Source organism: Ovis canadensis, chromosome 20 (assembly GCF_042477335.2).
Source record: "Ovis canadensis isolate MfBH-ARS-UI-01 breed Bighorn chromosome 20, ARS-UI_OviCan_v2, whole genome shotgun sequence".
In the NCBI taxonomy this organism is placed as follows: Eukaryota; Metazoa; Chordata; class Mammalia; order Artiodactyla; family Bovidae; genus Ovis; species Ovis canadensis.
Window position 1 is genome coordinate 25,723,939 of NC_091264.1, and position 15,561 is coordinate 25,739,499.

The following is a 15,561-nucleotide window of genomic DNA, read 5'->3' on the forward strand; positions in this document are numbered from 1 at the left end:
TCTAGCCTCTCCCCCTTTGTCTTAACTCAAAGACCCTCTGCCTTATTTCAAAGATACCATCCAGCACTTAGCAGAGGGACCCCCAAACTCCACCCACTCAGATCTGTTTCCAGATCCTTCCTGACACCCTACTCTCCTTGCCCAACTGGTCTTTGAGTCAGGAAGCCAACAAACATTTAGCCTCTCTGGCCTAGAATTTGACTTGGTGAAATTCTCAGAGGCGCTCAAATGCTCTTCTCTGTGAAGCCTGCCCTGACCAACACCCTTGCTCCAGCACCTTTCCCTTTTCCCCCACACCAGACATTGTTATTTAATCGTTTATTCCCTCAATGTATATTGAACACTGACTGCCTACCATCTGCTCTGCTAGGTGCCAGGATAAGGAGAGCAAAACCACACCCAGCTCCTCCCCTTCAGAGGCTGAGGGCCTGGTGGGCTCTTCTTACACACCCCTTCCTCCGTGCTCCGTTCCCAGCCCCCACTAGCTCTGAGATCAGCTCCCAAGGGCAGCACCTGTGTCCTATACACATTTGTCTCTCAACACACAGCAAGTGCCTGTCATCCAGTAGCCTTCAATATATTACAGATAATGTATGAGTAGCCAGAAAGGAAAACTGCTTTATGCCTGAGGCTGGTCCTAACTCTGTTATAGGGACAAAAGAAGATGGAGAAGGTAACTAAGGCTAGACACTGGGTTAAATCACATGCTGGTGTTGCTAACCTACAGAGTACAATTTGGCCTTATCAAAATTAAAAATGCACTCACTTTTTGACCCAGCAATTCCACTTCTAGGAGCTTATTCCACAGATGGAGGCTCACACATTTGAAATGACACACATACAGTGTTAGTCACAGTACTATTGTTGGCAGCAGATTAGAAACAACTTTATTTTTTTATGTGCTATTATCTTTAACTAAGTACAAAGACTTTTCCAATCATGTTACATAGAGATCATTTTATCCACTGCTCTGTTTGGCTGCCAGCCTCTTGTCTCTCTCCTCAGCAATGGTAAGGCGAATACCCTTTCCACGGGGAAGAGAGATCCATGGCTTGTTGCCTTTGCCAATAACGAAAATGTTGGAGAGCCGGGTGGCAAAGCTGTTGCCGTTGGCATCTTTCACATGAACTACATCAAAAGAGCCTGGATGTCTCTCCCGGTTGGTAATCACACCAATTCTTCCCAGGTTAGCACCACCAGTCACCATGCACAGGTTACCAGTGTCAAACTTGATGAAATCAGTAATCTTGCCCGTCTCCAGATCAATCTGGATGGTGTCATTCACCTTGATGAGGGGATCAGGGTAACGGATGGTGCGAGCATCGTGGGTCACCAGGTGAGGGATTCCTTTTGTTCCCACGAAGATCTTTCTCACTTTGCACAACTTGTACTTGGCCTCCTCAGGTGTAATACGATGAACAGCAAAGCGACCCTTGGTGTCATAGATTAAACGAAAATTCTCTCCAATCTTATCAATGCTGATGACATCCATAAAACCAGCAGGGTAGGTTACATCAGTGCGGACTTTGCCATCGATCTTAATGAAACGCTGCATGCAAATCTTCTTCACTTCATCTCCTGTTAGGGCATACTTAAGTCTGTTTCTTAGGAAAATGATGAGAGGGAGACATTCCCTCAGCTTGTGGGGACCGGTAGATGGACGAGGGGCAAACACGCCGGTCAGCTTATCCAGCATCCAGTGCTTTGGAGCTGCTACACGTTTCAGGTGCTTCTTGGGACCCCGAGCCATAGCTGCACTGCACACAAAGAGAGGAAAATAACCTGAATATTCACTGATGGGGCCTAATTTCTAAAAAACATTTTTTAAAAACTGAGGTATAGATGATATACAGTATTATATAAGTTTCAGGTGTACAACACAGTAGCTCACCATTTTTAAAGGTTATATTCCATCTATAGTTATAAAATATTGGTGATATTCTATTTTACTATACATTCTTGTAGCATATTTACATTATACATAGTAGTTTGTACTCATTCCCCTATCTTGCCTTTCCCCTCATGGGATCTAGTTTGATACATTATGCTACCCTACATGAAGCAGAATCCTATGTGGTATATAAAAAAAATTGAGGAAACTCTGTTTGAATATAAATAGGAAAAACTTAGATATACTGTTGAGTTTTAGAAAGTGAGTGTGCATAGTTCATTATTTTTTATGTAAAAAATGGAAAGATGAGGAAAGAATATATTTAAGTATAATGTATTTTATATATGCACATAAGGGTGCTTCAGGAGGAGGGTCCACAAGGAACAGGTAACAGTGGGTGCTATGGGAGGAAAAATAGGCAAATGAAAAATAAGTGGGGAAAAAACGTTTCCATAGTATCCTAATTTTTTTAATACCGTACTATATAAATGTGTTACATATTAAAAAGACAAAAATGAAGTTAATGTAAAGACTATGGGGCAACATGGGGAAATGAAATTAAGATAGGTGGGGAAAAAAAAAAACTGTATTTTTAGTAGGACCACAACTATGTAAAAAAAAAAATGCATGTTAGAGTTTCCCCGGTGATCTACTGGTTACGAATTCACCTGCCAATGCAAGGGACACGGGTTCGATCCCTGGTCCAGAAGATCCCACAAGCTGTGGAGCAGCTAGGCCCATGTGCCACAACTACTGAGCCCCTAAGCTGCAACGACTGAAAGCCCACACACCTACAGCCTATGCTCTACAATAAGAGAAGCCACCACGAGAGGCCCGAGTACTGCAGCGAAGAATAGCCCGTGTTCGCTGCAACTAGAGAAAGTCCACATACAGCAACGAAGACCAAGCACAGCCAAAAACAAACAAGCAAAAACAAATAAATCTTTTTTAAAAACTCATGTTAAAATTTCCATATGTAGAAGGGATATTCTGGGTAATTTTTATTTCCTATTTGCTAATTTTTTCCATAAATTTCTGTAAATAAACATATTTATTAGGAAAAAAATTAGTAACAAAAACAACATATATACTAACAGAATGGAATATTCAGTATAGCTGCAGTTATGAAAAAAACATTGAAAGAAACTGCAAGAAGGGATTTCCCTGGTGATCTAGCGGTTAAGACTGCTTTGGCAATGCAGGCTGTGGGGACTGGATCCCTGGTTGGGGAACTAAGATCCCACATGCCATGTAGTGCAGTTGAAATTAAATTTTTTTTTAAGTGTCTCTTTCTGGGACTTCCCTGATGGCCCAGTGACTAAGATTCCACACTCCCAATGCAGGGTTCCTGGGTTCAATCCCTGGTTAGAGAACTAGATCCTACACACAGCAACTAAGAGTCCAAATAACTCAACCAAAGAGACTGCAGGCCGCAATTAAGACCAAGTGCAGCCAAATAAATAAATGAATAAATCCTAAAAAAAAGAAAGTGGGCAAAATGTTCACAGTGGTTGTCTCTGGGTGTGAGATACTAGGTAATGTTTAAAATATTACAATATTTTGTATTACTTTCATGATGGATGGATGGAAGGAAGGTAGAAAGGAAGGAAAGCTAGGCAAACAGAATTATTCAAAATAACAGTTGTGTTAGGGCAGTAAGGTTATGGATCATTTTTGTTGCTTTGTTCAGCTTTCCAAACATTCCATTATTAGTTTTGCTGTTTTATTAGTGAGAATAAAACTCTCATTGCAGCAGAGTGGGATTCTACTCCCCGAAGTCCTGCTTATTTGCACTGGTGACACACTGCTGAGGAAAAAGGGTGAAACATCAGAGACCTAAGTCCTTAAACTGACTTAGCTGGCAAACATTTATGAAGCCCTGACTGCTAGGTTTGCTGTTGGAGAGTAAAGTATTCTAGGAAAGTATGTATACTTCATGCAGAGATGGAAGGAGAATTCTTAAGGAGGTCTGAGCACAAAAGCCTTGTAAGATCAGGCCCTGTTAGGCAGTGATCAACTTTGTCAATGGACAAAATTAGGCCTGTGCAAGCAGGGAGTGTAAGATTCATCCATCTAAACACCTCCATTCCAGGACGCAGAGCCCCACTCTTTCCTTGCTGGCTGCAGCCATGCATGGTCTCTCTTGTATCTACCACCTTTGTACCAAACCCTCGGGCTGATTATCAAAGCTATGGTTATTAGCTATGATTATCAGTCAAAGCTATGGTTTTTCCAGTAGTCATGTATGGATGTCAGAGTTGGACTATAAAGAAAGCTGAGCACCGAAGAATTGATGCTTTTGAGCTGTGGTGCTGGAGAAGACTCTTGAGAGTCCCTTGGACTGCAAAGAGGTCCAACCAGTCCATCCTAAAGGAAATCTGTCCTGAATATTCATTGGAAGGACTGATGCTGAAGCTGAAGCTCCAATCCTTTGGCCACCTGATACAAAGAACTGACTCATTTGAAAAGACGCTGATGCTGGGAAAGACTGAAGGCGGGAGAAGGGGCTGACAGAGGATGAGATGGTTGGATGGCATCACCGACTCAACTGACATTAGTTTGAATAAACTCCTGGAGTTGGTGATGGACAGGGAGGCCTGGTGTGCTGTAGTCCATGGGGTTGCAAAGAGTCGGACACACCTGAGTGACTGAACTGAACTGAAGGGTTCAACTCTCACTGGTCCTCACCTGTCTTGCCATGATGAGCACATGTCCACTCATGATCTTGGAGGAAGGACATTGTTTAGCATTACTAAGCAAACAGCTCAAGAAAGGTTTTGGTCATCCTAACTCAGACACCTGGGTTCTGATTCTGCTATTAACCACCTATGAGACCTTGGACAAGTAATTCCACCTTTATGAGCCTCAGTCTCATCTGTAAAATGGGGAAAATCTCCATGATAATGAATAATATTTGCCCTGACCACCTCCCAGAGTTTTGGTGAGGATCAGGTGATACGGTGTTTATGAAAAGCACTTTAGGACCTCCCTGTTGGTCCAGCGGTTAAGAATCCACCTGCCAAGTGCAGCTGACACACATTTGACCCCTGGTCCGGGAAGATCCCACATGTTGCAGGGCAACTAAGCCCATGCGCCACAACTACCGAGCCCACGTGCCCTAGAGACCATGCTCAGCAACAAGAGAAGCCAGCACAATGAGAAGTCCCCGAACTGCAATGAAGACCTAGTGCAGCCAAAAATAAATAATTAAAAAAAATCACTTTAAATGTATAAAGGATATCCAGCTGATTGATACACAACATGTAGTATATTAAATACAATGGAATACTATTTAATCTTTATGCTCAGTGAAACAAGCCAGAGGCCACATATCACATGCTTCCACTTCCATGAACTCTCCAGAACAGGCAAATGCACAAAGGCAGAAGGCAGATTAGTGGTTGCTGGCAGCTGGGGGTTAGGAACAAAGGGACAGTGACTACTTAATAGGTACAGGGTTTCTTTTGAGGTGAGGAAACTCAGGAACTAGACAGTGGTGTTGGCTGCAGAACATTGTTGAGTGTACTACATACCACTGAGTTGCATACTTTAAATGGTTAAAATGATTTTATATGTTCTTTACTACAATTTAAAAAACAGTATAAACGATGGTTCAAATCTGAGATTATTATGATTATTTCTACAATCAATAATCAAAGGCATTAGATGTTCAGAATTTCAGAGTTCTTCATCTGTACTAGCGAAGAGCAAGAAGTGACCAGAAAAAAGAAGGAAATCCCTCTCAGAAAGAGGACAGAGCCCCAGGGACATGAACCCTTGGCCCAGAAGTGTGACCACTGGAGAAAACCAGAATGCCAAGGCCAGAGAAGCACACTGACCTGTTTTCTTATAACCATCTATGTGGACCCACTCTTTAATTGGTTGGCTATGTGATTCCTCCAGGAAGATATAATTCCCAGCCTCTTGCTCCCAAACTGTTTCCCAGCAAGACTAGAAGAGCATGTTCTGGTTCTTGCCCTGGAGGCAAAGGGCAACTTCTCAGACCTAAAGGGGCCCTAACCTGATTTAGCTCCTGGGTGACCTCACACCCATAGAAGCTGGGTTTCAAAGCTGAAGAGATTCTTAGATGAAGACTTTTTGATAACGTTGGTGTGATGTTTTGATGACGATGTTGTGACATCATTGAGAGCAGTAATTCATTCACCGGACACTCAGAACACTCAGATGTACAAAGACATTATTTTTCTTCCCCTCATTTAATTTGTCTCATGAGTCCACACCTCATGGAGTGGGAACTGAGAAGGAAGGGGACAACTTGTCCATTAGGCATCTTGGTCTGCCTCCATTTCAACTGCACTTTACAGATAAATATTCAGTCACCTCATTAAAACGACCATTTCTCGCTTCTCCTCCTCCCATGTACCCTGGGGAGGGTCAGTTCTCAGTCTTGCAATCTAGCCTCTCTGCCAGGGTTTCCTAAACTTCTAGGACAAGAGTAACTGGGCACCAGCTTAAATAAACATCCCTTCAGAGGCTCCTACCCTTGGAGATTCCTAGCCATCAAGTAATTTGGGATGTGACCCAGGAATCTGAGTCTTGTTCTCTCTCGAGAAATTGCAGAAATACTGCTCTGTGCCATATACTAAGTTCTCTGTAGCCTGGATTAAGTAACCTCCTTAATGATCAAGTCCTCCAGGCTGACATAAAGGAGCGGGAGCTTAAAACATTTATAAAATCATTTCTTTCTCCCCATAACCTGGCTTTCAAGATCACTGTCTTACAAGGAGGTCCCCACCATCATCAAAAAAGGGAAACCTGTTAATTGAAGGAGTGCCATGACTTTTTTGTACAAATTTGTATCTGTTCCTCTTTAGACACTCCAGAAATCTACTGATTCTGGCCTGAGGAGTCCCAGGGGTCACATGATTAATAGAGCTACACTTTCAAAAACATATTTTAAAATCCCCATCCCTAACAATAATATCTACCATTCATCAAGAACTTACTATGTACAAGGTGGTGTGCTGCATGCCCTCGTGGTTTGCCTTCTTCGATCTTCAGAACAACCTTATACGGTAACTATCCCCAGTTTACAGATAAGGAAACTGGTGTATAGAGGCTAAACAACTTACTCAGGGTCACACTGCTAATAGTGGAAGAGACAGGATTTGAACTAATGTTTTGGAAAAGGTGATGGCATCCCACTCCGGTACTCTTGCCTGGAAAATCCCATGGATGGAGGAGCCTGGTGGGCTGCAATCCATGGGGTCACGAAGAGCTGGACACAACTAAGTGACTTCACTTTCACTTTGGGTAATTCTGAGGGTTCTTTTTAATCACTAAGATACTCCTTTCCTATTTGAGTTTGAGGCCTCTTGGAAACTGGTCCAACCATTCTATTTTACCTGTGTGGAGAATCAGGATGAGAGAGGGAAAGTGACTTGCCCAAGGACACGGTGCTAGGCAGCAGCAAGGCTGGGAATGGACCTCAGGCCTGGAACTCCTGATCCAGAGCCCCTTCCCTCAAGCTCCGTGCCTCTGTTCTCGCATTTGACGTGCAACACACATAGTTCAGTAATTGCCACTGTACAGTGTTGAACCACCTGAGGAGAGTGAGAGTCTTCATGGAACTGAGATCTGCCTGATAGTTTCACAATTTCTGTTATGTTCTTAAAATGAGAGGGGCCTATCCAAAAGCTTCAGTGCTATTTCGCTGTGCATTTTCTATTCACTGATTTCTAAAGTGCACATCTACTGGTTCCAGAAATCTGGTCATTTTTAGAAAAAGGTATAGTCAGTGGCTCCATCAGGGTAGCTCTGGACTCATAAAGGCCTGTTTCACCTTTGCAAGGTGTGAAGCCCTGAGGCAGGGAACTCCTTTGAGGTTGTGAGTAACTGAAGTGAGAAAACTTTTGACCTCTAGCCACAGGATCTTTGTCCCAAACCTGGAAGGGGAGCTCCGACTTCCAAGTGGAGGAAGAAAGGGAGTTCACACTTACTGAATGGCTGTGATGAGGCACGAGTTAGGTAATTCCCACCCTTGCCCAGCAAGGCTGTGCTATTATTCCCATTTTACAGATGAAGAAATCAAGGGTCAAAGATGGTAATTTGCCTGAGGTCTCACAGCTTTTATATTAGTTGACCTAGAACTTGAACTATTGTACTCTGGGGTCTCTATGTAGGACACCATGGACCCATCTAGGGTGAAATGACACCTGCAGATGTTATCAAGGCCTGCAGGTCTCACCATCTGCTGCCAGACATAATTCTTCCTCCTCCTCCCTCTTCTTGATCCTCTTCTAGGCTGCCAGTTCCTGATTATGTGCTACTCTCATCTGGTCATGCTTGTCTCATCTCAGATTTCATTTTCTGGCCAGGAGTTAACAGCCTTAACGAGGAACTGCTCTAGAGGTCAGTCACTACATGCCCACCCACTCTTTCTGGGGGACTCTTTACCTCAAAACTGCAGCTGTCTTCCTTGAGATGGACACCTGACCAAAGTTAGTTTAGGTGTAATTAGCCCAGATGCTTGTGGGACCTTACTTAGCAAAGAGGAGCTGTTTTCATCAGATGTTTTTTCAAGAAATGGAAACTGGGCACTGAATCAGTAACAGCACTTGAATTATAAAGATTGAGATTAGAAAGGGGACTACAAAGTGGGGAAGGGTTATGATGAACCACTTCTGAAATGAGAATATATAATGAGGAAAGAATACAGTACACGTGCAGAGAGTGGTAGAAATTACAAACATACATATGTCTGTATATATAAAATCTATATTTGTTTATATATTATGTATACATATATTTTACATATGTAAAAACAGCTGCAGTTTCCACGCTGTATAGCAGTTTCTGTTCTGGGGTTCCTATAAGCCCCTGTGTCGCTTCATTAAATCCTCCTTTCCTGAAGTAAACTGAACGGGTTCTTTTTTCCTTCCTTGAAACCAAAGAAGTTTTGTTTGGAGCAGGGACAGACTTAAAATAATTTACAAGGTTTAACTTCCTTAAAATTGGCAAAGGACACCTCTGGGTTAAGAGCTCCCAGGTGGCTCCAAGCCACATGGAACAACTTTTAAGCTGTGAGTAGAAAGTAGTCACATTGTTTTCCAGTTATATATTGCTGTGAATGATACCATCCCAAACTCAGAGAGAGCTTAAAACCATCACTCTTTGGCTTATTAAATTCATAATTTGGATTATTTGCAGGATCACCAGGGACAGCTTGTTTCTGCTCCACCTGGTCTCAACTAGGGTGGCTTGAAGGCTAGGGCTGGACTGGCCTGAAAGCTCATTCGCTCACTCATTTATCCACAAAGCTGGAGATTAGTGCTGGCTGCTAAATGGAGCCTCAGCTGGGGTTCTATCAGACACCTACATGGGGCCTTTCCCTGTGGTTTCTCCCCGTCCTTGTGGCATAGTGATTAAGGTTCCAAGAACAAGCATTCCGAGAGGTGGAAGCTATATCATCTTTTTATAACCTTGGAAGTTACACAGCACCATGGACATACTCAGATTCAAGAGGGGAAAGCCTACATATGTCAACATTACACAGTAAGAAGAACGTGCTGGATGTACTGTACCATGGTGCTCATTTTCAGAAAATAAAATCTGTCAGATATAGCTAATGAGCTATATATATTAGGAGGATGGAGAAAGCCTGTGACCCATATCCAGACAAATGCACATTAAATCAGCAGCAGAGTAAGAGCTTCAATAAAACTGCTGCTGCAGTGAGACAGGATTATAATAAGCAGAAAGAGGTATAAAATACAGCATGTGGAAACATTTAATATTAGGGCAAACAGCACAGAAGATCTCAGTAACCCCAGGGAGTCTCACTACCTAAAAGCACACTAATGTTGAACTCACCAGTTAAGAAGGCAGGGGGATGGGGTGATATACTTTGGAATAATTTATATCAAAAATCATTAAAATGTTTTGGTTTTTAAGTGGATAACTTCAGTAACAGATTAACTTTCTTCTGGGATGTCAGATAAATATCACTACAGTATCCTAAAATTATTTTATACTTTATCTTTCAGTAAGAGCAATCTACCTTATAATTCTCTTGGAGATACTCCATCATCTCCTAGCCTTCACTGCTGTGCAAGAGAAGCCTGCTGTTATTCCACAGTTCCTTTCTAAGTCATCTGTTTTACTTCCCTGCTTGCATTTAGGATAGGATTTTTTGTCTTTGGTGTACTGTATTTGCTTTTACATTTATGTTTACCTGTGGAATTACAAAAAATCCGCTCAGTTAAATATTGTTCTCCAATCTGATGATACATGTTGCATAATAAAGAATTTATCTGGTCTTTGTCCTAGGTTCTGGGAAGGGAGCTTCTGAACCCTTCCTGATTTTCCTGAGAGATAGGGTGTCTCTGTTAACCATGGTGGGGCTCTCAGATCACATCTGAATTTATGTTAATAAGTGCCTCAGGATGGGGGGTGGTTACATCAGAAAGACCAATAATGTGATTAAAGGATTGGGGATTTGAGTCATGTGATATTAGCCCAACTTTCTCCAGGAAGAGGAGGGTGGCTGGAGACTGAATTCAGTCAATCATGCAGATATAATGAAATCCCAATGAAACTCTGAACACTCAAAGTTTGGTTGAGTCTTCCAGATGAATAGATCAGTGTCCTGTGAAGGCGACACATTGGATTCCTCAAGGAGGGGCTTGGGAGGCTCATGCTTAGGGCTCTCCCAGACCTCCTCCTGTATGTCTCTTTATTTGGCTGATTTTGACTTGAATCCTTTGTAACAAAACTAATGTATCCTTTGTAACAAAACTAATCATAAAGCCTAGCACTTTCCCAAGTTCTATAAATCACCTTAGCAAATCAAGACACCTGAAAAGGTCATGGGAACCCCTGAATTTGTAGGTCAGAAGCAAGCAGGGCCTGGGAACCCTTGAACCTGCAGCTGGTATAGGTGGAACAGGGCAGTCTTATTAGGGACTGTACCCTTAACCTATGGAGGCTGCACTAACTCTGGGTTACTGACAGAATTGCACCACAGTATTATACACAGATTTCTTCACTCTGGAGAAATTTCAGTGTTAGACACACATGCTCAGTAAGTACTACACAGGATTATTGAAAAACCTGTAATGATTCCCTAGTACCTTTTGTTTCAAGAGCAGAAAACTGTGGTCCCTCTTTCTGACATCAAAGACATGCCACTAACTACAGGAGAAAAAAGTCATACCTTTGATATCAAAATAAAACAGTATGAAATAGAGGCAGTGTGGTAGCTGGCATTACTATTCCTTTAGTGTCAATTATTGGTGCTCTGTCCACATTTCCTTAAATCTTTTCAGGTTCTGTTCCCTCTCCTGACTTCTGTGTGACCTTGTTTCTAAGAGCCATGCACCGGTGATTCTTTTCGAAGGACTGGTCCAGGGCTACTGGAACTGCTTCATCCATATTCAGAAAGCAAAACGTGCCCTTAGAGCAGTCCTTAACTGATGACTCACAGCTGTGGAAATATGAAAGTCCAGCTCTCCTGCCTTGAGTTGGGATAAACTCTGGGTATAATTTATACCCAGAACCCCCTTTGGATAAGGCTCAGCCCAGGACTTGGCCTGAAATTATACCCTTACTTAGCTTTGCCTCCTTCCCTGTCCTGCTCCTCCACTCCTTTTCTGGATTCTCCTAGGAACACTTCCTTAATAGAGCACTCTAATCCCTGACTCAGGGTCTGCTTCTGGGAACCTAACCTAAAACAGTTCCCAGTTATTCACTACCCAGAAGGTTGCCACGTGACTTGCAGCGCCTAGGGAGACGGGGATTCTATTTCTCAGCCCCCTCCCAGTCAAGCTTGGCCACGTGATATGCTTTGACCAATGGAATGTGACAAGAAGTATGCCACGTATTACTTGAATCTTAAGAATCACTGCATGGTGCTAGAATTGTTTTTTTTCTCTGGGGCCAAGATAGGAGCTGCTCCTTCAGCCTGGGTTCCAGAATAAGACGTGTGAAGCAGAATCACATCTGACACATAAGCAACATGTAAAAATGTGAGCAAGAATAAACCGTCTTTACTGTAAAACACCGAAATTTGGAAGTTATTACTGCAGCATAACCTAACGTATATAATACAGACAGTGTAGTTAAAATCATGTTTTCTTGAGTTAAGATAGCTTGAGGTCAAAGCCAAACTCTGCCACTTACTATCTGTATAACCTCAGCCAAGTTACTCAACCTCTCTAAGCCTCAGTTTCTCCATCTGTAAAATAGGGATGGCAATGATATCTATGCCATAAGGTTGCTGTGGGGATCAAATGAGTTAACACATATAAAGTACTTCAAATAGTGCTGATAAATGCTTAACACGAACTAAAGTGAACTATTAATTATGAACTGTGACAGCACATCCCCAAGTTTTCAATGTTTTCTCCCACAACCACTGAACTTGTTGGTTGCCTCCCCAGCATCCATTCTACTCTTTCCTCAGTCTCAGTGTTTGGGGATCTATGTGGTTCTGAACTGATTTCACTTGGCCTAAGATAAATCAACCAACCAACAGCGTTCCGCTAAACTGGATCCCAGGAGGGCAAGGAGGGAAGCCAATTTCCATAGTGTAAATACTCCCTCCATGGCCAATTTCAAGCTACCAATGGTTTAACAACTCTCTTGCAAAATCCTTGAATATTTAACAATCTCCTGGAGAGCCAGCTCCCATATGCCACCCCTCTAGCCATAATACATAAGTATAAGCTACAATCAGTGAAAATCTCAGGGTTTCTGAAACACAAAATATAAAAGCTTTCCAAGAATTTCTTGGTGGTCCAGTGGTTAGGATACCCTGCTTCCACTGCAGGCAGTGTGGGTTCGATCCCTGGTCTGGGAACTAAGATCCTGCACGACACACCCCTCCCCCTCCCTAGCCGCCCCAAAAAGAAAAAAAAGCTTTCTAAAATGCATTAGGATGAACATATGAAATTGCCAACATTTAACTAGTTTTGATTTACATAAAAGGTAATTTCATATGATTCGGCCTAATAGATCAAATACATAGGAAGATATGGCAGAAGAAAGAGGAGGAAGGAATAAAGGATGGAAGGAGGAAGACGCCACCGGAAGCACATCTGAAGAATGACCACGTGGAACTTAAAAACTGATGTTAATCCTTCACTCCACAACGCGTATTAAACATAACTTTGGACAATTACCTTCTTCATTATTTAATTGCACACCCTCTGGGAAGTATCATATTATACCATACGAGCTTATCTAATACCTCCATTCTTCCAACTTCGTTTTCATTGCACTAACCGATGATTCCCTCCCTTTTCAGCAAGTGCGAGAAATTCAGAAAGGTCTGAGGAGAGATTTCTGGTATCTTTCGACAGGTTTCGGGGGAAACGCACGCTATTCGTTATCCCGCGGCCCTTTTTCTCGTCATAAATTCTCTCGCGCCAAGTCTGGGATTCAGGGGCCTAAGCCGGTATGGCTCCTTCCCTTCTTGGAGCTTGAGGTAACTCACCTGTGCGGTGGGGATTAGAAGGTCCCTCAGAGGCTGGCCGTATCGATTAAAGGAGAAAACAGACGTGCTGGGTACGGCGCTTGGTCGGAGCCGGCGAGTTGGACAATATAAACTCCACGCGGCTTTCAAAGGGCAGCCCCCAGCAGGCGACGGAAGAGACGGCTCCGGTAACGGCGCGCGCAACCGACTCAGCCGCTTCCCCGTGGCCTCTGCGGTGGGCGTGGCCCCGCTTCCCAGAATGCCTCGCAGGCGGGTCCGGAAGTGCGAGTCCGGCCGGGGCGAGGTCTGGCAATGGGACTCCATCCTCTTCCTCACTGCGGAAGTGGCCGCGGTGCTCTTGGCTTCCTGCCACCGCCTAACGCCCACCCCACACAAGCAACATCTACAGTGGACGCTGCACAACCGCCACTGATACACCTCCGCACACAACACCCTCTGGTTTCTGTCCACACAGGAATCACACTGCCATACATGGGAGAGAGCGCAGCTTCTCAGAGCCTGCGCAGAGCACCATGCACTGCATCTACACAGGAACTGCACGTCTGAACCCCTACACCGGGTGCAGACCTGCCAGGGTACACCCAGCCTTCACTCTGCTTGCCAAAGGCTTGTGTGCATCCCGTAGCACACTAAGCACAGCACACACAACACACACACAGGGCACCACCTCCACATGTGAAGACTGCAAACACCGTGTGTTTTGAGTCGTTCTCAACCCCACGTGGAGTTCAATTTCACACACACACACACCCACAATCCAAGTGACACGCATACCTTGCACACTACAGTTCAGTTCAGTCGCTCAGTCGTGTCCGACTCTTTGCGACCCCGTGAATCGCAGCACGCCAGGCCTCCCTGTCCATCACCATCTCCCGGAGTTCACTCAGACTCACGTCCATCGAGTCCGTGATGCTATCCAGCCATCTCATCCTCGGTCGGCCCCTTCTCCTCCTGCCCCCAATCCCTCCCAGCATCAGAGTCTTTGCCAATGAGTCAACTCTTCGCATGAGGTGGCCAAAGTACTGGAGTTTCAGCTTTAGCATCATTCCTTTCAAAGAAATCCCAGGGTTGATCTCCTTCAGAATGGACTGGTTGGATCTCCTTGCGGCCCAAGGGACTCTCAAGAGTCTTCTCCAACACCGCAGTTCAAAAGCATCAATTCTTTGGCACTCAGCCTTCTTCACAGTCCAACGCTCACATCCATACATGACCACAGGAAAAACCATAGCCTTGACTAGACGGACCTTAGTGGGCAAAGTAATGTCTCTGCTTTTGAATATACTGTCTAGATTGGTCATAACTTTTCTTCCAAGGAGTAAGTGTCGTTTAATTTCATGGCTGCAGTCACCATCTGCAGTGATTTTGGAGCCCCCCAAAATAAAGTCTGACACTGTTTCCACTGTTTCCCCATCTATTTCCCATGAAGTGATGGGACCAGATGCCATGATCTTCGTTTTCTGAATGTTGAGCTTTAAGCCAACTTTTTCACTCTCCTCTTTCACTTTCATCAAAAGGCTTTTTAGCTCCTCTTCACTTTCTGCCATAAGGGTGGTGTCATCTGCATATCTGAGGTTATTGATATTTCTCCCGGCAATCTTGATTCCAGCTTGTGTTTCTTCCAGTCCAGTGTTTCTCATGATGTACTCTGCATACAAGTTAATAAGCAGGGTGACAATATACAGCCTTGATGTACTCCTTTTCCTATTTGGAACCAGTCTGTTGTTCCATGTCCAGTTCTAACTCTTGCTTCCTGACCTGCATACAGATTTCTCAAGAGGTAGGTTAGGTGGTCTGGTATTCCCATCTCTTTCAGAATTTTCCACAGTTTATTGTGATCCACACAGTCAAAGGCTTTGGCATAGTCAATAAAGCAGAAATAGATGTTTTTCTGGAACTCTCTTGCTTTTTCCATGATCCAGCAGATGTTGGCAATTTGATCTCTGGTTCCTCTGCCTTTTCTAAAACCAGCTTGAACATCAGGGAGTTTGCGGTTCACGTATTGCTGAAGCCTGGCTTGGAGAATTTTGAGCATGACTTTACTAGCATGTGAGATGAGTGCAATTGTGCGGTAGTTTGAGCATTCTTTTGCATTACCTTTCTTTGGAATTGGAATGAAAACTGACCTTTTGCAGTCCTGTGCCACTGCTGACACCAGACACAAAATATACACTTAAACCCTGGCTGAAAAGAACAATGCGTTTGTCACACAAGTGCT

General features: G+C 43.6%; 1 protein-coding gene across 2 annotated transcripts; it reads right to left on the minus strand.

Annotated features, from left to right (window-relative positions):
- Positions 1-859: 859 nt before the first annotated feature.
- On the minus strand, positions 860-13,925 carry LOC138425502 (small ribosomal subunit protein eS4, X isoform-like). 2 transcript variants are annotated; one of them, XM_069563464.1, is made up of 2 exons: positions 13,347-13,925; positions 860-1,757 (listed from the first exon to the last, which is right to left on the minus strand). In XM_069563464.1, the coding sequence occupies exon 2, from the start codon at positions 1,748-1,750 to the stop codon at positions 959-961; it is 792 nt and encodes a 263-aa protein (XP_069419565.1). In that variant the 5' UTR covers positions 1,751-1,757; positions 13,347-13,925; the 3' UTR covers positions 860-958. The 2 variants fall into 2 exon arrangements, with proteins under 2 accessions (XP_069419565.1, XP_069419566.1); XM_069563465.1 differs by having other exon boundaries at positions 860-1,752; positions 13,347-13,875.
- Positions 13,926-15,561: the final 1,636 nt, after the last annotated feature.